General features: G+C 38.1%; 2 protein-coding genes across 5 annotated transcripts in view; one reads left to right on the top strand and one right to left on the bottom strand.

The window, feature by feature from the left end:
- LOC139130981 (TBC1 domain family member 19-like) overlaps positions 1–17,654 on the bottom strand; it is a 161,109-nt gene extending 143,455 nt beyond the window's left edge. Inside the window, exons 1-7 of one of the 2 annotated variants that reach the window (XM_070696854.1) lie at positions 17,523–17,654; positions 14,295–14,440; positions 13,770–13,842; positions 10,132–10,253; positions 7,324–7,398; positions 1,529–1,592; positions 795–955 (exon numbers count right to left, since the gene is read on the bottom strand). In XM_070696854.1, the coding sequence (XP_070552955.1) occupies positions 795–955; positions 1,529–1,592; positions 7,324–7,398; positions 10,132–10,253; positions 13,770–13,842; positions 14,295–14,402 (603 nt within the window). In that variant the 5' untranslated portion in view covers positions 14,403–14,440; positions 17,523–17,654. The remainder of the gene's footprint in view (positions 1–794; positions 956–1,528; positions 1,593–7,323; positions 7,399–10,131; positions 10,254–13,769; positions 13,843–14,294; positions 14,441–17,522) is intronic. The other variant, XM_070696855.1, reaches the window with a different exon arrangement.
- Positions 1–25,879, top strand: part of LOC139130982 (cholecystokinin receptor type A-like) — a 185,442-nt gene that overhangs the window by 88,670 nt on the left and 70,893 nt on the right. For 2 of the 3 annotated variants that reach the window (XM_070696857.1, XM_070696860.1), the window contains exon 3: positions 22,778–22,969. The gene's annotated coding sequence lies outside the window, so the exon portion shown is untranslated. Of the gene's footprint in view, positions 1–22,559; positions 22,624–22,777; positions 22,970–25,879 lie in introns of those variants that run through there. The other variant, XM_070696856.1, reaches the window with a different exon arrangement.

Here is a 25,879-nt window from a genome sequence, read left to right as displayed (position 1 = left end):
ACTAAACTACATGTCACTTTATTCTACAGTACAACCTGTTCATATTTACCAGATCAACAGGATCTTTCTAGAGAATCACACACACATACACACATACTGAATGCATTTTTTTCATCTACCTCCTGTAATATCCCAGTAGCAGTAGCAAAATAAAAAAACATGGTAGATGGTGTTCACTGAGTTGTAAAACCAGCTGCTTCAAATGTAGCAAAAAAGTCTACTGTATTTGCTTGGACTGGTTTACTTTTCATCCACTATGGCTAATAAAAGCTGAGTTTATTTTCAGAAGGCATAAATAAACACCTGCAATGTACACATGTAACTGACAAATCAAAGCAAGTTTTGCCTAGTGTACATTTCACAACATGACATTTCTTCAACTGTTAAAATGATGTTTCGGCAGTAAATCAAGGACATGTTTTGCTTCAATTCAATCCTGCCAATAAGTTTACAACAGTTAACTAGAAACTGTGATACACTGGAGGATTATTTGTGAAGCAAAATAAATATGTTTGTACTCCTGATTACAAACCGTGCAACTTCTCTTTTCAATAGAAAAAAAAATTTGATTTGCCTTATCAAGTTAACCAGATTAGTCAAGTGATAACAGCCAAGTGAATTCAACTATAATCTTAATCTGACACTTCCTTGAAAACAATTTAATTTTCCAAAGAGATAATGAAATTATTTGAATTAGGCAACACATTTTCAAGAGCTGATGGGCGGTGGTTGTGAAAGCTTCCCAAGCTAATAAACTGATTGAATAAATAATGCAGAGGACACAATGTACTCACAAGCTGTTTTACGTCCTTGACCTTGAACGGAAGCTGTATCAGGCCCCAATTATGCAATAAAGTGTTGTTCTCTTGGTAGTTGTTAGAGTTTGGGTTCTTCAGCGTCATCAAGACGTCCAGGAAATCTTTTGGTGCGTAGACTGGTCTGAAGGCGCTCAGGTCTGCAATAGGAACAAGAAATTTAGGACTCACAGCCGATGGGTGATCTGTTTCATACTGCCTTATTTTTAACTTTGGCATGGTTTTTTTTTTCACCTTTGTAGTTGCAATTTTCGAATATCCCATCCTTGAAGTAAACTTACGGAAAAGAAACAAAGTATTTGTCTAACATAGACATCAATTTGTAATTTTGATAAGACACAATATAAATTATTAGCGCAGCTCCTGTTGCTGTTTGCAAGTTAACAAACTCATTGAACTCATCTGCAGAAGAAAGCGTACGTCCTAAAATTATCAGTACAATAATCAAATAATAAACAAGCAAACACATAAGCACAGATATCAAACAGCACTGTTCCATGTCATTTCACACACATATCTTAATTACGGAATAGAGACGGGCGTCCTTGACTTACCCTCAACTGCTCTACGTATAAACACAATGTCTATCATGTATGGCCCTGGGTATTTAAACACCCAAGAGAAACATAGCATCTGCCATGTATGGCCCTCAGTATTTACAACACCCGAGACAGACATCCTTTTTTCTTTATTTCACCCTAATAATGACATACCTGGTTCATCTGTCCCTAGCTCATTCCATTTCATCTTTAGTTCTTTTTGTTCCTGTATAGGTCTCTGAGAAGGAGAAAAAAAACACAAATTCCATCAATTCTTTTTTGTTATTATTACGTCTGTCATTGCGACACAGGTGGTTTTTACGGCCTAATATGAAATCCAATATCAATTGCAGCGGCAGTAAGTTCTATGTGATTAGAAACGGGGGCGACTGCGTCGTATGAGGAACAGAGGAAATGAACGTTTCAGAGGAGAAAGAAGCCGATGAGCAGAGTCAACAGAAGATGTTGAGAGTTTGCCTTTTTTTGTTTTTCATTCTTTGAAGCAAGTCATCACCCCTGCAATGGAATTTGATGAGACTGGCACGCTGAGGACAGCTGAAGTTTTATGAGCGATAGATAACGTGGCAATGCAATGCTCTGATGCGAATTTTAAACCTGCTGTTAAACCTTAATGAGTAGTCTGTAACTTTATTTATGTTTGAACCCCTACACCCCTATGATTTAATATACTTGACTGCTGTCATCAGAAGAAGCTATAGGGCAAACCAAACCTTGACAGTACTTAGGGCTAATTTGTATGCCATAATCCCATCAAAATGTGTACTCTCTAAATTCTATCAGTCTGAGAGTAAATTACCAACTATAAGCAAGATTTGTTTTGTACTTTTGATTTTTGAATCAACCGTGTGTAGAGAACAATAAGTTTTCATCTTTCTTGAAAGAGAATGGAACTTAAATTAAACTTTTACTAAACTTATGATAGAGTTGGGAATTCAAACTTGACAAGTCATCGTTGATGACACAGTCCCCGCTTGTCCATTTTGTTATAATCTTTGGTGTCTAGGTAGCTGTGGTCTAGGTAGCTGTGGAATGACATTGATGCAACCGGTATGTCAGGCCTGTGACTTGCATAATAAAGTAATCTGAGGAACGTTCAATAAATGACTCATCTCTGCCGGTAATGACCACTGAAGGAACTTTTGATTACATCACACATAACGATGCCCTCTCTGCCTCTAGTGTCATGACGGCACATACTATACACATGGTTTGGTGGAATTTTCGAAATGGTATGGGATCGGGTATGTTGTTGTGATCAGCCATTTCGGATCATATAATGAAACAAATTAATGTGCTCAAGAATGCAGCCATAGTATTTTCTCTTTGTATCAAGTTTGAACAAAATCAGTCCATCGAGCTAGGGACAGTGACCTATGCTTGTTTCAAAGACATAAAAAAATCACACCAAAATTAAAATCAAATGGCTGTCTATTGACCATATAGATCATAGCACAAAATTAGTAGACATGCATATGTATGCCATAGTACTTTATCTTTGTACCAAGTCTCAACAACATTGGTTAAGGAATATTTGCATATGATTAAGCCTCAAAGACATGAAAAAATCTAAAAATGACCATCTGGCAGCGATATCGGAAAGAAAATGACAATCTGGCAGCCATATTGGAACATGTCACGAAGTAAATTGACATGTATATGTATGCCAAGTTTGGAAATAATGGGTGTAGTGACCTTTGAATTACGCTTCAAAGACATGCAAAATTCCAACAAAATGGCAGTTCTGCAGCCATATTGGATCCCATCGCAAGGTTAATTGATACATGCATATTTATGCCATAGTGCTTTGCCTTTGTGCCAAGTTTGAACAAAATCAGTTCAAGGATCTTTAAGTTATGGTTCAAAGACATGAAAAAAATCGCAACAAAATGGCCGCCTCACGCCCATATTTGATCGTATCGCATGATAATTTGACATGCATATGTAGGCTATGGTGTTATGCCTTTGTGCCAAGTTTGAACAGAATCTGTTCAAGGATGTCTGAGTTATGGTCCAAAGACATGAAAAATCGCAACAAAATGGCCGCCTTGCGACCATATTGGATCGTATCACAATATAATTTGACAAGCATATGTAGGCCATGGTGTTATGCCTTTGTGCCAAGTTTGAACAGAATCTGTTCAAGGATGTCTGAGTTATGGTCCAAAGACATGAAAAATCGCAACAAAATGGCCGCCTCGCGCCCATATTGGATCGTATTGCAAAATAATTTGACATGGATATGAAAGCCATAGTGTTATGCCTTTGTGCCAAGTTTGAACAGAATCGGCTCAAGGATGTCTGAGTTATGGTCCAAAGACATGAAAAATCGCAACAAAATGGCCGCCTCGCGCCCATATTGGATCGTATCGCAAAATAATTTGACATGGATATGAAAGCCATAGTGTTATGCCTTTGTGCCAAGTTTGAACAGAATCGGCTCAAGGATGTATGAGTTATGGTCTAAAGACATGAAAAATCGCAACAAAATGGCCGCCTCGCGCCCATATTGGATCGTATCACAAAATAAATCGATGTGCATATGTAGATCATAGTGCTTTGCCTTTGTGCCAAGTTTGAACAAAATTGGTTCAGCAGTGTCTGAGAAACTGTTGATGACGGATGGACGGACGGACGGACAGACGGACGGACGGACGGACGCACAGACGGGACCCAATCTATAAGTCCCCGCCAGACTTCATCCGCGGGGACTAAAAAGACCAAGTAAGAACTTGAAACCAAAATTCAGTGAAAAAGTTGCCATGTAGGGCAGTTGATGTTTCACATGCTTTTTTCATGATGCCATTTTGCCATGTCTGTGGTGCATTTCTAACATTCATAAACGACAATATAATGTAAAAATACAAACATATTAAAGAACAGGTGCCAATGTTTTTCCTTTCTCACATTTTTTGAGAAAAAATGCTTGCAGTTTTAACCGTCATTGGTGATTTTATAGCAGTGGTAATGATTAATACATATCTGACATTCACACACATCACTACTAAAAACCGACAGCATTTGTGATATGTGAAATGTCTAGTCTGTCATCTCCTTGCTGTCGTTGGGTTTTATAATCTGACTCAAAGAGTACAGATAATATCTCCCCACACTCTTTGATGTTGCTTGCTACATTCTTGTAGATCCCATTTCCAGGTTGGCTTTGAAGAGTTCCTATACTCAATGCATTCTTGAAGTTTCAATTAAACTTTTAAAAGCAACCGAGGAAAGATTTGCAGGAAAAGAAGATACAGTTAAGATGTGCATTTTTGTCATCCTTGAAGTGCCGTAACTGCGCTTTTTGGTTTGCTGCAAAGGTGACACTATCAAACTAGGTCTCAGCCGGTGGGAATTCAAAAAGTGTAGCAGAAGGCTTAGCATTATCAAAAACCATTTCTTGTTGAACACCCCCAGCCGAACAAAAAATTTTCAAAATACATTTGTGGAATAAGAGATAAAAAAACAACACTCTAAGCATATGTTTCTTATGCTTGAGGCAAAACTGATAAAACCTACTTTGGCCCGTCGCAGATGTGGACACTTCTGAAGATGGACCAATACTACCATCTACCTTTACATCCTGAATGGAAACCTTACTAGTGTTGTCAGCCTCTTCGTAAGCAAAGTGGTAAGGTTATCTGATTCCCAGAGTAGTCATGAATATTTGACGCAGTGACCAAACAACGTATAATAAATAAGTCAAGTTGAATGCAAAAAAATTGCCTCTGAAATGCCTTGAAAATTTGAACTTTGAAAAAGACTCCCATTAGCCAAAAGACAATTTCACTTTCCTGCCTAAGCATAATATATTTTACCTTTCAACTGCACCTATTCACATGGTTATATTTCTTTAATCAGCAGGTATTGATCTATGAACCGAAGCAAATCTATAACGTAAGATGCCAGATATAATATATATCACTTTTACATTTTCATATCAGTTGTGATGTTGATAGTAAAAAAATCTATCACTTTAATCTTAGATATATGGAATGGGACAGAATTTGTAAAGGGTCGGCCATTTCAGTTCCCCCCTCCCCCCCACTAATTGCCCATTCAGCTTTCTCTGTGCATTTGATTCTCTAAACGTCTTCAAATCAAATTACTTAATTACAATGTACACAGCATAATCTCATTAGGCTAATTAGCTTCCTCTTTCAGTCATTAAGAGTTATCTTTCGGTAATCAAATTTGTGTTAATGGCCACTCAGTTCCAGATTTTCAGATTTCGCCCTGTAAGTGCCCGGCAGACATCTGCCTCGGCAAACAAGTCCAAAATGCAGTTAAAGTGATCTTCTGTTGATATCCAACAATATTGCACTTTATGTCCGCTGTTGAACAGACTTTTTTCATTTTATGGGCAAGCGTTGACGTAGATTTGCAGCATCTTCAACATGCATTATCTCAAGATTGGCGTTCTAAAGATATACTAGGCATGATCAAAATACTTAACTGACGAACAAAACGGTCTGCCCTGTGTGTCTGGTATTTGGCTAAATGTGAACCAGTCCGCCAGTGAACAACTTTCGTCTTTGAAATGATTATTGTTCATTAACCTTTCGAGTGCTGTAAATATTCCCGCCAAAATTTTAATGCAAAAGTTCAATTTTATGAATTTTTTGTATTTTTTTTTTACAATTTTTGACCAAACAGACATCACTTTTCATTTACTACAGTTTTTGATCAAAAATTTGGAGAAACAAATTTAAAAAAATTGGTAAACATATTTTATAAAAGGAGGCAAAAATTGACTTTGGTGCTCTACAGGTTAAAGGGGCAGTTAGCTGTAAATTTTGATGATTTGCAGTTCTTGTTTTACCCCACCACACACATATTGAAACACCCATATATTTAGCTTGTCAACACAGCATCTTTACTTGCAAAATGCACTGTTATTACATTTGAAATCTAGTCCGGTCCAGAATTCACCTGTTAACAATAACAATGCAGTCTGCACACATTGAGGCTGATTTGACAAGCTGAATACAGTGTATTTCAACATGCTTTGGTGAGTAGAACATGAAACTGTTGTTGAAATTAAAAACAAAATTAGTGGAAAAAAGTCATCAGCAGTAACAGCTGCTAGTCCTTTAATTTTTCATTACTTCTTTCATTACTTCCTTTTTTTTTTTTTTTTCTTTTTGCTTTGCCTGTCAATACCGTACACATCGGTCCAGCATCTGACTTTATGCACACCGAAATATCGACACTTTGCATTAAAATTGTACAAACGTCAAGCCACTTCTGCCCGCAGTGCAATCGACGCTTTCAAGAACACATAGCAAATAAGATATCATTGTGCCGCGCCACATGAACATTGAAGGTTTTTACAGCGCCCTGATGGTGAAAAACGAGCACAGTGGAGTAGTTTTTTCCTCCTCAACCTTTGCTTTTATTTCATGAAAAGAATGCAACAATGCATTTATATGTGTATGTCCGTCTGCAAAGAAACATGTCGAGCTTTGACAGTGCATGGGATGATTATCATTCATCAAGGCAAATATTGATAACATTGATATACCGCTGAAGGAATCGGCGAGTCGCACTTTTCCGGTCATTAGAATTCTAACGAAATGTTTATTTCTCACAGTACTTTATAGTAGCATCCCGTTCATGAGGGAGTTAAAAGTCAGTGGCATTAATATTAACGAAATGATTAATGCATGTCTCGGCTCTCCCTTTTTTTTTTGCCTGCAAACAATCTTGCAGTTAAACCCCTGACACTGATATGAAATAAAAAAAACTCTGCCACTATCCAACCCCGAAGCCAAACACCATATTACACGTCAAGTTAGCTCGCAATCATATAATACGGCACGGACGTCGAACATTCCCGACGACAATTTACAAGCTCCAATATAAATTGATTATCAGGAGTAACACTCTAATCTATTACACATACAAATTTCCCGTTGAAAGTCCTCTGATTGATTGATCAAACAAATACCTACCTTTCTCGCCAGAGGCACGCTCAGCTCGGTACACATGCTGTTCAAACTTTTCAGTATTCGCTTTTCCCAGTTGGACTGCGAATGTAAAGAAAGGAAGCATGCCGAGAATGGGTATTTATTAATTTGCCAAAGCGGCGTGTGCTGTCAGCGCTGCCTCCCCCTAAAAAAAAAAACCCACACACACACACCCCCAGAGGAGATTCCTTTCAACGCTGTCAGCATCACTCACTAAATGAGGTTGATATTCTCACTCTTTCTCATTCTGGGTAATTTTTTGGGCGGTAGCCTCGCGCATCCTCAGCTGATATCAGAGACGATTTATGACAGAATTCAGTCACTCAGAATGGAAGCATAAATTTACAAGTGATCTAATAATTTCACATCAAGCTGTGTACAAATTATTCCCCCCCCACCTCCCCCATTAGGTGTATTCTTTTATCTCCTTTTCAGAAATTGCGTTAGTTTCCAGAATTCATTTTTTTATCTGATAAAATGTTGGACTTTTCTCTTCAGAGAGAAAACACAAGGGCTGCTTTCTTTGTTTCGATCAACCTAACTGACCCACAGCACAATGATTGATATATATAAGTCAAATTTGTTTATGTATGCATGATGAAACGCTGACACGGTCCAACAGAAGCAATTTCACACAAGTTTGGAAAAAAACATTCATCTTCATTGACTGTTCAATCCCAAGTTCAAGGTACGCGTCTCATCTCATGTTTGTTTTACAAAAAAAATCATAATTGGATAATCTTTTAGTATTATTTTGATGTTCAATATAATATTTTGAAGATATATGTTTCCTTAATGGCATATGATGGATAGCCGGTCATAAGTCGACTGCCGTACTATTCCTTGTGGGTTATAACATGTAAATAACAGCCGACTGGTTTTTTTTCGCCACTAACATAATGTAAATATACGGTTGAACCATTAATAACGTTATGCCTGCAGGCAGGGTGAGCCCTGTCTTATTGAAACCTGACGATAAATGCCGTTCCATTAAACAAAACAACATCAATAACTTTTTCAGGGAGCGGCAAAAAACATTTATGACACTGGAAATTCACCGTAAGGCAAAGACACTTGTTGATTTCATGGTATCATCAAGAACATCCATTGACAGAGGCAGTCTCTGCCATTCAGAAGAATCTGAACGGCTGGAAGGTTATATGGCTTCTCACCCCTATTTTTCTCCACGTGGTTTCAACCTGACCATAGACAACAAAAGGGTCATGCCATACTTGGCTAGGGAAAGGATTAACCGTTCTACAAGTAAAACAGTCTTCAAAGGAAGAATGATTCTTCAATACATTTATATATCAGATGCGCGTGAATTTGCATGTTATTACATGTAGATGACATATTTCAAAATCTAGATGGCATTATCAAATTAAGCAATAAACCCAAACATGGGCAGGTATACCCGAAATTTGGGTACAATGTGCAATATACATGTATAACACAAACTGCGAGGCAAGTACTATATGGAGCAAACTACCGGTATACCCAAATCAAGTGTGTAGCTGCCTGCATCAGGAGTTTGCTATTTATATTATATCAACTTTTGTGTCTATGGCATAAAAAATTGTTTCCTCTATAGTTTTAGCATGAAAAAATGGCAATACAGAATCAAATATTGAGTGATTCTCACCGATTAGAAATTTAGCGCCTGGGACCAAGCATTATTTATGCGAAGGATACATAGCATGCATACTAAACTATGGCAGTGAAAGCAACGCGGGCAACACAAGTGACGATGCTGATTTGAAAAAGCACAAGCCAAATATTCAAATAAGAATTATAAAAATCAATATTCTAAACATTTGCACTACTCTCATAATGCTCACCATATATTTAGTCATTAACTGGTTCAAATGCTGATTTTTCCTACTATCTAAATGCTGTCTATCCTCACATTTAGCTTCTATGTTAGTTGAGAGGCCCCATTTTAGAATTCGTAAAACTATTTTATTAGAGCTGTCGGTATGAACTCTCGTCCATTCAGAATGACGCATTGGCATGAGTGACACACCGATATAATATAATTTATGCAATTTGGGTGCAGCAGGAAACATAGGCAATGAAACATACAAATCAACAAACACTGCCGATATTTCATTGCACTTTACAAAATTCTGCGAGAATGGAACATCAAATTTTGATGCTGATGCCACTGACATTAATCCAAGGCTTTTACAAAGCAAGCCAAGCACTTGTAGCATCACTGGGGTCTTTTTCTCACAGTTCTTCAAACCGTATTCCAAACACCCTGATTCTTTCCGCCGGCTTGAATAGAGCGCATTGAGCCATCAAGCACACCTATTTGATCTCTGTCTACAGAGAACAAGCATGTAACAATGTATTGGTAAAGTTAGAACATGTGTTTGAATGCTTGTTCTTCCTCTCCTTATCAGTAAACTCTGCGGGGCTGTGCATGTGTGGCTAGAATACCAAATGTGTCAACGTACGTTACTGTAATGGGCACGTGATGATCAGACAGAGACTGGGCTATGATAAACTTTAAAAACACTAATCTTTCAGCTAACAAGGATTTTAATTTCTTTGATTACTGTTTTCAGACAACTTCATCACACATTTAAGTCACTCATTGTCCTGGGAAACAATAAAATCTATTGCTATGTAACATTTTTATGGGGATAATACCAAAGCTGATTCATCTATCAGTGAAATTAGCAAAATTAAATTCCAGTGAATATTTAATGAAATATAAAAATAAACGTGACCATAATTGAACAAATAAATAAACGACAAATCTACAAATATGCCATCACTGCACTCTACCTGAGCTTTTCTGATGTACGTCAAAGGTTCCTTGCACTGTTCAGCGGACGCTAAGGGATGGCTAATCCTGGGATACAGTGCCATGTGCTTGTATACGGCATTCCGTAGCTTCCTCTCCCAGCCTGCAAAGATTAAACGTCAAAGCGTGAAAAAAATGGCAGTGAAATTTTAATCAAAAGTTCTTCAGTTATTCACTTAACCCGATAAAGGTTAGGTGTTGTGTGGATTTATTTTTTCATCTTAAAAAATATGCCATAGTTGCCGTGCTCAATATGATTTGAGTTTCCTGTTACGAGTGTTTAACTACAATTTAACTGTGCGCTGGTTGACACGTAAGTGACCCTTTGTGTGGGTACTGCGCTAGCGTGGAATTTAACAAAAATGTTATATCAGAAAAGGGTCTGTCTAGCACTAACAAGGAAACAGATGAATAAATAAACAAACGAAAAAGACTGAAATGGGCATTTGTCATGACAAAAGAGGCTGCACTTTTCCGACTTCAAAGATTTTAAAACGTCAAAGAAACCTTGACACAACAACCCTGCCCATTCTTGGTATGCCATCAATGCTTGCCTTAAAATATATAGCACTGACACCTGTTGTTACCCATTTGTCATAAAAAAAAATAGATTTATTTACAACAGTTAAAAATGTGCCAGTATGTTTTCATACAGGAGGAGAAACAGGAGATAAAATGTTGCCCTCGTGGGAAAAGACTGGCAACTTTGAAAAAAAATATATTTCCTGATGAATTGTGTGGTACTGACTCTGTTGTCATGGTGACCAAACAAGGCAGGAATGCAGACAATCATAGAAGCTGACCTGTGACAACTCTGAAACTCTGAAATACTGACACAAAAAGTCTCATTCATGGTGAGATCTGCAGGGGGAAATCAGCAATACGACCCTGTAATAGTTCTGCGTCATTCAAATCTTATTAATGACACCGGCCCATTACGTGTGTGTACATCATGCTAGCATCTCGTGGCTGAATGCCAGGCGAGCATAGCATCCGACAATGTCCACATTACTGCAGATATTAGCTTTAACTATGCAATGGTTGGCCAGACAACAGACACATTGGGAATGTAAATTCAGAAAAATATCACCACACTGTGCTTTTGATGCCATCTTACAAAGAAAATTCCCTGATTTTTTGGTGTAGTTTTGTGCCACAATTTTCAACAGGGCAATTGTGACATCCTGTAAGTATACACGTTGATCAGCATTGAACAATGCTGGAGGAATACAGATAGCTTGAATCAGAGCAAATTAGACCATGCTAGGCTAACTTGTGATGTGAATCTGAAGATTTCATCTCTTCTTGCCATTTACCCAATCGAATGTGACATATGGTAAATGTCTGGCCACCACACAACATGTTCTAGTAAGTGAATAAATCTCTCAAAGGCTGTTTGCGATACTTCGCAAAAAAATCTGGACATTTTTCTCTCAGCTGTGATCTTGTGCTTGTAGGTTTTGCAAGAATTGCAAGTTTTGCATTTCGTGCACGCTGTCTATGGCAAGCAATGTAAGACTTTCAGTTAGCTGTTAAGGTTGTACATGTACATGCCTCGAAATTGAAAGACAAACTTTTGATCAAACTTTGCCTATGGAAATTGTAAGCCATTTCCTTTTGAAATCAAGAATAAAAATCAGGGGTCATTGCGCAAAAAAAATTGGTACTAGAAAAGCAAATCACCCAATATTTACTGACATTTAAAAATCAAAATGGCTGCCATCCCTGTGACAACATACAAATTTTTGATTATCACAAAAATAAGTCTGTGAAAAATGTATTTACTCCAAGAGCTTCAAACTGAGCCCCAACATGTACATGTAGTAGACAACAGAGGATTGCAAAAGTTTGAAAGTTCGAGTATCTGGCACATTATGCCTCAAATTCTACGATATACGTATAGCCACAACGAAGGCTGCCTGTTTTCTATTTCGCAGTAATTGGGGAGCTGAGTGCGATCAATGAGGCTGCAGCTGCAACGGACAAGATACATCCCTACTACTCTCCAAATAACAAGCTGGATGGATACTTGCAGACAGACCTTATGAAACAACATCACGTAGCAGCCCTTTTAATTAAAGTAGACAAAACTTCTTTCTTTAATAGCTACCATGGGGTGGGAGGCTATATTCTTTGTTCGCACGGCCTGCCAGAGCGAACAGCAACTTGAGATAAATGGTCAAACACGCAAAATCTGTATCTGAGTATTTGTCAAGTAATAAACCTAGCCTTGGCATTCACTTTGAACAGTGAATGGAAAAAAATTTTAATTGCAGTAACCTTGACATGCAAATGAAGGGCTTCTACAGATGCGACAAATACTTATACAAGATAGAATATTTTGACTGAGATGATATGATGTCTAAGCGTAGGGTCATCTATACACTTACACTGTATTTACGCTACTTGGCCACAAAAAAAAAAGACATTGCAAGATGAATGTAAGGCCAGGAAGAATCAATAACTGTTCCTTGGAATCGTTGTTTCTACTTTACCCAATTTGGAATTTTTATGTTTGTGGTTTTTTCTTAAATTTTGGCAAATATATGCTTCTGCACTGCAACCATCTTTTGTTTTACTTTTGTCCGTATTTTTACATTTTCATTTTTGTTTTCTTCTACATAGCATGTGAAAATGTTCAGAGTTTCTTCTTTCAAGAAGACCTTTATATGAAATGCCATTATTATTGTGAACAGTTCACAAAATTTAGACTCCAAGTTGTTAGTAACAATATAACTTGTGGGAAATTTTGCTGGTCTGAAAAAAATTAAATGAAAAAAGTTCACTCGTCACATCTGTAGCTTTTGCACAAAAAATCTGAGTGACAGCATGCTTATAAATATAATTACGATTAGACTATGATCTTGAAACAGGAAAAAAGTGCGACTGTTTACAGGTATCCCGTTTATTGAGATAAAGACAAACTATTCTTTGTGTTGTGGAGGATTAACCACTTGTATCATCGGTATATTTGACAGAAACTCTTTATCTACAATGCACTTGATCCAACAACCAATTTACTTACTGCTAAATTGTTCTAGTACAATGACTGTAGGATACTGTAAGATTCCACTAAATTTGCAAGATCCTTATCAATGATTTTCTGCTTGATTGGTGAAGAGACAACGCTTGTGTGACTGTCTTATCGTCTGGACACATCCTTTCATTGAATTGTCAGCAATAGTATGATTTGAACAGACGAGGGGGTAAAATGATGTGTGTTTAGCCTAGAAGTGTGCCCAAACTGGGTTTTGATGATAGCTGAGATGAAGGCTGATCGGAAAATGGATTTTGCATTGGGTTAAGTTGGTCTCAGGGATGTTCCGAGGACAAACTAATGCAAGGTTGACAGGGATAATTAGGTTGCACTGAGTACATGGATTTAGGATGTGGAAAGCATGGTAAGGAATTTCAGGGTATGGAAATTTGCAGGAAAGCTGATTTGATAACTGATCTGGTCTTTTGGATAGACTGTAGGAAAACACTGCTGCATACTTGTAGTTGACTGGATTTGTAGACAGCATGTGTACTAGATAGCTTCTTCATAAATAGATATCTTCAACACAGCTTATCAAAGTTTGATTTTTGCACTTTGGAAATAAAGCGGTTGCTCACTTACTAGTTTCCACAAGTGCATTGTAGACTTCTCTCTTCAAATCGGACAGATGGACATTTGGTCTGGCAGCTTGCACCTGTCAATGTAATGTGATGCAGTCAGTTATTCATTCATTCATTCATTCAAAAGTGGAAAAAACCACAAGCCTTCTCATCAAGAAAATTCATATTATAGATATACATGTATACATATGTCAAAACATGTAGATACATACTGTAGATAGATGCATGTATTAATACAGGACACAATCTTTTATACATATATATCTAAATATATATATATATATATATATATATATATATATATATATATATATATATATATATATATATATATATGCATGTATTATATAAATACACACAATCTTGCAATTTGTGTGTGTGTGTGTGTGTGTATGCATGTAGATGTGTACAAGAGGATGAAAGATGCAATTTGATCATAATTGCTCTCCCAGCACACAAATTTGAGCTAAAGTTGGAATTCCTTGTTTTACAAACACCAGGACTACCCATGAATAAAAACACACACCTGTGCAGCTCTCTTGAGCTGAGAATGTAGGACTGTGCACCGCAGTTCCTGCACAATGTGAGAAATCAAGATTGCTAGATGCTCACTGGGATCAGATGAAGACGACATCGTGTATCTTGAAAGTCGGTCTCACTTGACTTCTTAAGCTGGTCAGCATGAAAGAAACACAAGAAAGTATGTATGTCAAATTAGGGAATCAATATCATATGCTAATTTTTAATTTTATATTAAAATTTGGTTACAATGCAATGCGAGAGAATAACAATGAGGTTTTGAATGGTACTCATGCTGCTTGATGTCTGCCATAGACACATTAGACTGTGTTCAGTGTATTTGTTATAGGCAGTACTCTGTGAATATTACTGAGAGCCCCCTTAGAGGTGTATATAATCACATTTGGGGACAACAGAAATTTGGCATTGAAGTTCTCACCCATTTACCTCCTCTATGTACCAGGCCACACCTACGCCACAGCACTAGGGTCGATATCGTGGCATTATCAGGGGCAAAAGTCAGACAATAAAATATCCGCAACAGTACTGGCCTTTCTCTGTGATACTTCCATATTTCTCCGCCCCCGCCTCAATCTCTTGTAATGTATGTACTTATGATATACTGTGAGCAATTAATACATGTGAAAAGGTATTTGGAGATGTTCAGATCAAGTTTTGAAATGTCAAGTTGTATATTTTAGAGCAGAGAATGAAAAGGGTTTGTATAATGAAATACCTAAATGTCAGTACAGTGTATTGACTCAGTTTGATTATACTGAGGCAAATAATGAGCTTTTAAAATTGTGGAGAGCGCAGTAAAAAATTACACGCTGGCTTGCACTCTAAAGAAATATTTTTATGGCCTCAACAATATGAAAGTTAAATTATTAAAAAACCTTGGGGAAATAATTTTAGAGATATCCAATTATATAAAGCAGAGATATTTATATTGAGACGGCAACAACAGAAGATGGACACAACTACCGTTTTCTAAAAATTGACTAAAGTAAGATGTATCTTATTTCAAAAGTAATTTATTCAAAGAGTCTGGATCTGTTGGTTTGTTTGCAATTTGGTGTTGGCAATCACATGTTGTGTTTGTGTTGATCAATATTGAAGACTTCTGTAGACTAAGTAATTAATCAACCATATCACCTCAAGACTTGATTAAAACTGGGGGAGTGCTTGATCGGAAGTTTGACACTATTATACACTGCCACTGACATGGGGCACATGCGAGAAGAACTTGTTTGTGCATGGGGCTAGAAGAATTTTGACTGTTTCAAATCCTTTATTTGCAGGCTATACCAAATTTAGAGTGGAACAATGCATACTTTCTCTCTCTTTAGGCTGCTACCATTCACACATAAGTAGTCAAATTATTTGGTGCTTGTACAAGAAGTTAATTATGAGGTGATTTTTGATGTGATCAAGCATAAATGGAAGTCCTACACAAATTTGGCATGTGTAAGCTGTGCTTCAACTCTCATACTCAAATTAATGGCACAAAAGTTCGTTTCGATCCTTTTCCAAAAATGTTTTCCCGGAAAATTCAAAATAATTTGATTAATGTAAGTCGCCACATAAACATGTCAAAAGGAACCAATTTTGAATACTATAAAATATACAACAGCAGTGTTCTTCCCAGAGCAATTATAGAGTGGTAGCTGCCACACTTTAATTTTTGGTAAACAATAAAAACTCATTAACATAACAATTACATTTATTGTTATGCAAATTAGCTACCACTCTACCAGAACAACTTGGGGATAACAATGTAACAGAATGGATCGGCCTTTGATTATCAAGGGAAAATGCATCATTGTGTGTACATGAAGTTGTAATGTCATGAGCAAACATCAAACCCAAGCTTGCATCTATAACAGAGTTTTAATTTTTTTACAAACCATTAGATAGCAACAAAAAACAAGATTCAATACTTAGAGGCAAAAGTTAATACACTTCCATGAACCTGACGCACAATTTTACAGACTAGGTGAGAGGTTACTTTCGATAATAACAAGTGATAAAGTGAGGCATATCTTCCACTTTCTACACTAAAAGGAAAATTCATTTCACCAACTTTAAATGTTTTCCCATCTATTTTGACAAACACATTTGCCAACACACAGTGTTTTAACAAAAATGCCATAGATATTAACCATTGCTGAAGTTAAATTTCATGAAAATACATCCACCAAATATTTTATACATGATGCCCTTCAATGTTTACAGCCTACGTGCAAAAAATTCAACTCATTTGTGATTCAGTTCCATCTCAGTATTCATTTGTGAGATCTTCAGGCACCATTACTAGTAACTATACAGACACTGTCTCTCGAGTGTCCACTGTATGTAGTGTCAGTACAGTGCTGTGGGGTGCACTTAGTCCTGGTACAAAGCTGTGTGTTCCCGGCGTTATATGGCCTCCCACCACATGCCGTATAACGCCAGGAACACACAGCATCGTACGCAGGGCTAGGGTGCACTGTGAAAGTTAATTAATTTTTAAAGCAGCAGTGTTTTCGTACTAATACATAAAATTATTTTCGAATATTAGTTTCCCTTTCTCATCGTGAGAGATCATGGCCTAAGACAGTAGTTACTTATGACATACACTGTCGAAAAATACGAATAGCTTGTAAACAAGGAGGCGTGTTACCAATACATCACTCAGTCTGGGTGTCATGATATGTGTACACTACAGCAACTCTAGTCTCTAGCAATGCATTATATACAGTGGTACAATGCATGACAGTTATTTTACGAACACGTTGTATTGTGACCAGTGCAGGTAGACGATCTTTCTCACTACCTCCATGGTATGGTGTTCAGTAAAGTCTTCCGGGGAAGTGTGAATTGTAAAGCGGCATTTTTGGTCATGGGTTATCGGTAGCTCTATAACGTAAACACACAGTCGAGCTTTCTACGCGACTTTATGCAGCCATTAGCTGCAGTACTGTAGCTCGAGCTTTTGCCTTCTGTCGGACGGCAAAAATGGTTCCTGGTCTTGTCATCCGACCCAAAGATCCAGGCAAAACCTCGAGCTACAGTATAACTGCACTATGCTGCATCCATTCACTCTGTCGATCTGATCACGGTCCCGCGATCTGATAGTCGTTACGGACGTTTCTGTAAAGCCATGGTCTTTCTCAGACTAATCGGATAGCTTTGAGGGTTGTGACGATATCCCGACGCCAAACTTACATTGCAGTACTTTCAAAATCCAAATTACCTGGTTAAATTCTTAAGGTATCGACAGAAACACGGGGAATCCCTCACCGTAGCTCACGATCACTCAGTCACAGATTAGTATTCCGCCATCTTGAAATTTTGAGCTGCGCGGGCGCACAATGACGTCATACTTAGCAACAACATTGTTTGCGACCTGTCTAGTCGCCCAATAGGCTATTATGCCCCTACAGCCATGTATTAACTTTTATTCCTGATTTGCCGAAAACGGACATTCGACTTTTATAGGGAAAAGATATTTGGGTCTCATTCCAGAGTGCCGACAAGTGCGTGACTGTCAGATTATCTGTCACCTGTAGGCCTACATGTCCATGATAATCTTAAAAAACAAAACACAAGGAGATCGTCTGTAGGCGTAAGCTTAGCCTAAGCTTATGATGTTTAGGCCTAAATCGCACCTTCGGGTCATTTTTGTAGGGAATGAATGAATGAATGAATGAATGAATGAATGAGTGAGTGAGTGAATGAATGAACGGACATTGAAGAGGCGTTTAATGTATGTTCTAAAGTTTGGAGAAGATGAAGTCATCGGAGGCCACGCAGTTTGTTGTTATCGACTTCGATTAGCCTAACCCTGTCATAAACTGAAACAACACACGACTGTCATGTCAAATCTTGATAAGTTCATCCATGTCGAATTTTCTAGAGAGCTAAGTTGTCGTTTTACGAGTAACGCGAAGCCAGGACATTAGGGACTGGTCAGTTTCTTCAGCCTGGGGGGGGGGCCGGTGGATTCATGGGGGGGGGGGTCACCCTGTTTTTGACTTTGGTGATAGGGGGGGTCACCATGTTTTTGAAATGCCCAATAGGGGGGGTCAGTGTGTTTTTGAATTTTGACACAGGCTCATCATTGCCTAAAATGCTAGTGTCAGCCACAAAATTCATCATTCAGTTGTATTTTTCGGCGCGCCCTTCGGGCGCGTAACTTTAATAATCAGTCATATTTTTCAGCACGCCCAACTTTAACATATCAAGCATACATACATCAGAGATATCTGTATGTTCAATATTTTTCAGCGTGCTCTCCAAGCTCATTACTTTTATATATCATACATCTTCAGCATGCCCTTCAGGTGCATGACTTTAATATACAAGGCATATATATCAGAGATATCAGGATGTTTCATATTTTTTGGCGTGCCCTTCGGGCGCCATACTTTCAGAGATATCTTGATGTTTGCTAAGTGAAAGTGTACCATTATGAAATCTGCATTTCATATGAAAAGGATGACAAATTCCTGATACTTTTCTGTTCTCTCTGTGAGAATTCAGTATGAGAAAGCAACATGCACAAATATTTCACAATATATATTTGATACAGTGACTTATTTTAGAGATAGAAAAATGACAAGATATCTTTCCTTCTCATTGATGCAATTATTTTCCTTTGTTTCATATGTTTTCTGTAGAAAGATGCTTTTTTATGAACAAAATAACAGTTAAAAAAGGCAGTTTTTGTCATTATTAGCTGTGCTTTTATGGTTTCAATGTTACACAAGAAAAGGTCCTCTCAGACACTGTACACATCAGATTTGGCTAAAAAAGCTCTCTATGGCTCCTCAGTAGATTTAATTGGATGGTTGGCAAGTCTTAACACCATCAAAGTTTTTGATTCACTGCTTTTTCCTCTTTGATATTAATGATTGACATCCAATTCTGTACAACAGTTCAGGACATCTGGTTAAGCAGAGAAAGTGTGAAATACATTCACAGCTCATTCAAAATACAGCTCATTCAAAATGTACTGTATTTAAACTTTAAGATTGACACTTTGAAATTCCTATCTTACAACTGACATGTCAACAATTTCACTAAAACATAGAATGACTATTTAAAATATAAATATATGTAAAATGTAAAATATAATATAATATATATATATATATATATATATATATATATATATATATATATATATATATATATAATTTATGTCCATCTTTTGTTTTACCTTTGTCGCGCCCGGGGGGGGGGGGTCACCCTGTTTTAGAAATTTGGAATAGGGGGGGTCACCCTGTTTTCAAAATTTGGAATAGGGGGGGTCAGCCACTTTTTGACGTCGGCAAAAAATAATCCACCGCCCCCCCCCAGGCCGAAGAAACTGACCAGTCCCTTAGCTCTAAAGCTTAGCTTTAAAATGAAAAAGCACTGTTGCTCAATTTCGGCCGATCTTCTACGCAAAACGTATTGCTCAAGTGATCGCTTGACAAGTGGTGTTGACGTTTTCATTAAAAAAATATTGATCTTACAAAATGAGTCGTTTTGGTTTCACTTGCGCTCGTTATTTCAGAAAACTTTGCAAAAATTAAAGCATGCATGATAACACTGTTACGTCGCTTATCGCTACTTTCCGGGAAAAGGGGGGTTGCTAAGTTGATTAACCTGTAGACCAAGCCTATAATGTAATGGCCCGTGCGACCCTATCGGGATTCGGAATGACAGAGGAACCAGTCAATAATTTCGGGTTTGTTTTTTGGGTTTTTTTTAAATGAAAATAATGTTGAGATAATATGATCTTTCCCGCCAGTGAACAATTATATGAAGTTAAAAAAGGAAGAGCTAGGTCAATTTTAAATTGAGGAAGTTGTTTCCCACCATCCCAAATATCAGGTGAAGCTCTTGAAGCTTACGCTTATATCGGCCTACTTTCCTATTGAATGTTTCCGAGCTGTTCTCTGGCCTCCGAGTCTGCTAAAGAGGGCAAAGCGTTTTACGGCTATGTTTGTCCCGGCCTGCAGTTAAGATAGTATATGCCTCGAAAATGAAACACTTCAACTTTTGCTCAAACTTTCCATAGGGAATCTTTCAACCATTCTTTTTCAAAATCAAGAATAAAAATTGGGGGGTCACTGTGCAAATTTTGGTACTACAGAAACAAATCACCCAAGATTTACTGATATTTAAAATTCAAAATGGCCGCCTTTCCTGTGTTAACTCTATGGAGAAAAATCAGATTTTTCGAATTCTGAAAAATTAAGCCATTCAAAAGGTTTTTTTCGCATCTAGAGCTTTAAAATGAACCTCCACAAGAGGTAGATCAGAAAAGATCGAATCGTAAAAGTTTGAGAGTCCGAATATCTGTCTCCGAGGCGCGTTCTACCTTAATGCCCATGATTCTCCTGACAGAAAGTGTGACCCTGCAAGGGCCCTGAAAGGACTATTCTCGCCTCACTGCTGAGAGTAATGAAATTGTGATTTGTTCACAAAGCCTTAGTCTCTTGGCTGAGGTGGCTGGCAAATGTATGCAATCATTGACAGCCTGACTGAGAGTTTATATGCTCAGAAAGCATTTGCGTAAAATTGTGAGCGCCATGCAGGGCCGCGGAAGCTTAGGTCATACACACATCTCACGGACATTGTTTATGTCATCACCCAAGCCTAAGAGCTTGACACCACGATAAATAAGTAACCAAATAAATAAATAAATAAATAAATAAATAAATAAATAAATATAAATAAATGAATTTAAATCAAATATAAATAAATAAATAAGTAAATACATAAAAATAAGTAGCTAAATAAATAAACTTTAACATTAAATGACTTATACATAGCATTATACTGCGATTGTAAAGCACTATTATTGTAACAAACGCACAGCAGCCTTTCATTTTCGTCTCCATTTTTAAAACTTGATAACCATCGATATGCGACAAAGGCTTCCCCTTCCACATGTAAAGGAACGATGGGTATTATTCATAATGACGTCAGAGTTACATCATCAATGTGCGAAAATTTTAACAAGACTTTTGAAACGTACTCTTTTAGGAATGATGAAGCTTGTACTCTGTTAACGTCGGCGTTGTGATTTGAACTTTAAAAACATATCAAAGCATCCGACCACGAGCTGCAGTTACCGGTAATAAAGACGGTTGCATAAAAATAGTCTGTCCAAATTGCTGCTAGCAACAGTCGATGTCGCGCTCGTTGGAATATTTAGTTGCAAACCTAAATTCGCAATCAGTGCATACAAATCCTGCTCGAAACGAGCCTGATACACATTCGTTCTTTTTCGAGTGTATAAATAAATAAATAAATAAATAAATAAATAAATAAATAAATAAATAAATAAATAAATAAATAAATAGGCAAATACCAAATGGAAGCGGTTGTTTTCCCTTTTTTCTTAAATATTATGTCTCAAAAGGAACCACCAATTCTGTTCTATAATGAGCACTTAAAAACAACTTTCAATTCAAGTAAAACTGCGATATTTCTTGCTCTTAAGGTTGCAATTGTGGCTGACCCCTCGATCAACACCTGTACAGCCTAAAGTTAGATGCAAGGAAATGTAAGCTTATGGATAACAAATTGAATGAAAGCATTTGATGAGTGAGTCTGCAGTTGAGTCTTATCTCTGATATTCTGTTTTGATCTTGCATTCATCAACATTTCGTACTCGTCTAGGATTCTATAATGGTTTTGAGAATATCTAATCATAAAAAATTAAAAACGAGCACAACTACGGCCTTCTTTTTCAAGCCTTGGGGGGAGAGAGCGAGAGAGATAGAGAGAGAGAGAGAGAGAGAGAGAGAGAGAGAGAGAGAGAGAGAGAGAGAGAGAGAGAGAGAGAATCATTGTCATATTTGGGTTTCTCGTGCTGATATGAACTACACTACACTGACTTTCTGATAAAGACTTTTGCCTAATATCATATTCTATTATATGCGACAACTCGGACGTTTAAAGACGATTTGGAAAAGTCGTTTTCACTCTCACCAAGAGCTATCAACATGTCCATTAGTACTTTCTCATGATGTCATCATGATTGTTTTTATCAAAAATTGTGTCGGTCATAAACAATTTTCCTGCCTGAAATATTCATATGCTAGCGCTGTTGTTGATTTTATGATTCAATCGAAGAGTTTGCCCACATGATTTGCATACGCCTGGAGCTCGAAAAAATAAACTCTTCCATCCCAGGAAAGGGCAGGCTGTACACCCCGTCTCACATGGTATGATCCAATGCGTTAACTCTATGGTATAATTCAGCGCGGAGCTTTATGATGATATCTTCCGCGCTACCAATAAGTCTGTTTTTGGAAATCCGGAAAGTACGCCGACAGACACTGTTCGTTAACACGGTACGGTTCCCACTTATGTTTCAATTATACCGACAGTCAATCACCGTAATATGCATGCTATATCTATCGTATCAAAGATGGAAAAATCCTTCTCGAGGAATGTTAAAAATTTCGGACACGTCGAGTAATTTTACCATTTGTCGTTACCTTTCAGAGTTTCATGCAGCGAGCGGTGTGCCACGCGCCTGGATCTTTGTGAATTTCATCACGGCCGTTTCCACGTCGTGGGCAACGAACCTTTTCGGCTTTCCGATTCACATTCACGGGGCCTCCCTTATTACACGCGGCCACGTCGGACCGCTGATAAAATACCATCCGAAGCAATTCTCCAAAGTGTTCGAACGAGGTAAGATAAATTTAATTTTAATATTTCATGGCACATTTAAACTGTTCTGAGCGCAAGATTTTTTCCGGCAATGGGTAACGGAGTGCGTGCCAGTCACCGATAATTCAGGTTAACCAAATTTCAAACAAACGAAGTCCTGTTTTCTGATTCTATGGATTATTCGGGTCATTTCTCATTTCATTCTCCTCCGCTACGGCGTTCTATAATATCGTCGAGAACTTTCGTCTAATCATTCTGACAATTGCGAGAAAATGATAGCCAGTTTCTGTACACAGGGGACCGAGTAAAATGTCACCGCAACCGAACCTCAACTGATACAGTACATAATGGTGTATCGGGGCACCCTAGAATGGAGACATCCTGATCAGGATGGTTATATGATGTTACATGTTAAGTACCTGGAGCCTACCTTAGGGAAATGTTTTCCACCAATCGTAATAATATCACTGTCTATAAAAAAGATTATTGAACAAGAAATAATGATATTTACTCATGCGTCTCCTACATCATCGTTGGCCCATAACTTTTTGAGTACCAAACCACGTTTAGTCGAACAGTTTACGACGTGTTGTTGAAGGAGTGCAGCTGTACACGCCTTTAGAAGAAATGCAGGCCTAATTGTACATTAAAGCTTGTGTTATGTAGCTATACAGCTTTTTAAATCCTAACTAAGCGGCTTTTACCATGCATTTACAAGTTACATTGATGTTTTGTTTGTATCGACCGTTTTCCTTTTCTACATTTTTTCCCGTCGTAGAAATTTTCACCGTCTGTTTTCTCCTATGCTGTCGTCTGCCCTTGCTTGAAAGCAAGTATAGTCTGGTAAACAGGTATAAATATGAATGGACAAGGGAACAAAATGGTGACGCTAAGATTAGCAGTGACTTACAATACAACGCGATACCACTTGAATTTACAGCCGTAATAGTCTTTTTTCGCATCCCTCTGAGGGGCGCAAAGCCATTTAAATAATTTAATTTCTTTATCGTGAATTTTTCAAAGGAAGTTATGCTTTCTCGACAATTCATATCGATACCGCCAAATGCACATTTTATAACGATACGAGAATGTCGGGACAAGTTCAGACTGCACGCGTGCAGCTCGCACGCACTCGTGAGCCACTCACACCTACGAACCCAGGCCATAAACTCTCAAACACATCATCATTAGCCTTCCATTCATCTTCATAACATCGACCGTTCTCGCAAGACAAGTCTGCTTTGATTTAAAGCCAGCACTCGACTGCCACCCGGCCCACTCATCGAGCAGGGTGACCCCGATGACCCCGACGTCGCCTCCTCACGAGCACTATACACTGCGTGCCACGCGTAGAACTGCAGGGCCCACAACGGTGACATGCCAATCGCCTCACAATATTTCCATTTCAATTATACGGCCGAGCTATATATTGCATATACAAGCAACGAACACTTTTAATCGCTGTGTTTCAACCCGAAAGCGAAATTTAATCTACTTAAAAAAACTTCAATGGGAAAAAAATAAAAGCACTGGGACAGTCAGTATCCACGGTGAGCGTATGACGTCACAAACCGCGAGAGAGTAAAAACAACGAGAAGGTGTTGCCCTGTGCTAATGCAATACAATGCCGATGGCTGACGAAAGGTAAGTCAATATCGCTGAGGCGCTTTTGAAACGGCCATCGAATGTGACGAATATCTACAAAGTTAAAAAGATTATACCCAATGACGCGTTCGCCATGGAAACATCATCCATCCGAGGAATTAAGAACAGCGGCGCATCTGTCGTGAAACACTCAAAATTTTGGCGCATCTGTCGTGAAACACTCAAAATTTTGGCGCCCGACAAAAAAACTCGCAGTTACTCACGCATCGATATCGCTCGGACTCTGTCGTGTTTTCTGAATCTGCAAAACGAAAGCTAATACGTTGACACTTGTGTTGATTAGTGTAACCCGAACAAGTTTAATTTGTCACCAAACTCACTCCAATTTACAATTGCACTGCATTATGCAAGGTATAGGTAATGCCAAAACGCACGGGCAGCTATGCAAGCAAACGGTGTCCTGTTAACAACTATATTGTCAAATCCACGACGATACAGGTTGTTTTTGCTTGACGTGCCGGCTGATCTTCAATTCTTCTTATCTGTTGAAGTAAAAACGTTCAGCTCTGCAGATGTGTAAAAATACCTTAGCTCTGAAGCGTGATATTTCAATGCATGTCTTATGGAGAGGTGCAAGATATTATTTTGCTTGAGAAGCGAGCCTAATTATTGGCAAAAGAAACACAGCATGAATTCTCGCAAAATAAAAAAATTCAAGATCCCTTTTTGTTTTTGAAGGGGTTTCAAAACAGCGTTCTCTTGCGTCATCAACCCCACAACGAGCGGATGCCATTTCGAGAAGATTTGTAAGAGGTATAATCTTCGCGCACCTCGAAGTACTGGAAAAATTATACCTCGCTTAACGGATATGGCCTCGGGAACAAAGATGCCGAAACAATGTCGACAACTCGTGGACTTCTTTTTTCATTAATATAGACCAGTGTAGTGTAGTTTTACTCATTTTCTTCTTGTCTGTGAGGTTCAATTTCTGTAGAGAGGAGTCACACACTGTGAGATTGGTTCGGGAACTGGGTAAATCGCCATGTTTCAGAGCTCATACTGTACCACCCGAGTGATAGCTATGAGGGAAACTACCGTCAAGAGATGGCGGAGGGACGATCGAACAGAAATACTAAAAGCTCGTAGAACGACAATATCATAATTTCTAGATTTCATTACCTTTTGTGGAACTCGATCTCCAATACTCACATCCTTGCGTGGCAATATTGCCCCAACACGGCTTGAAAGTTATGCAAAAGACATGCAAATAGCGTCGAAAGCTGATGCTGATGTCACCATGGTGATCAGGCATCAGGGAATACAAGA

This window comes from Ptychodera flava, chromosome 4 (assembly GCF_041260155.1).
Source record: "Ptychodera flava strain L36383 chromosome 4, AS_Pfla_20210202, whole genome shotgun sequence".
In the NCBI taxonomy this organism is placed as follows: Eukaryota; Metazoa; Hemichordata; class Enteropneusta; family Ptychoderidae; genus Ptychodera; species Ptychodera flava.
This window is presented reverse-complemented; position numbering and strand designations above follow the sequence as displayed.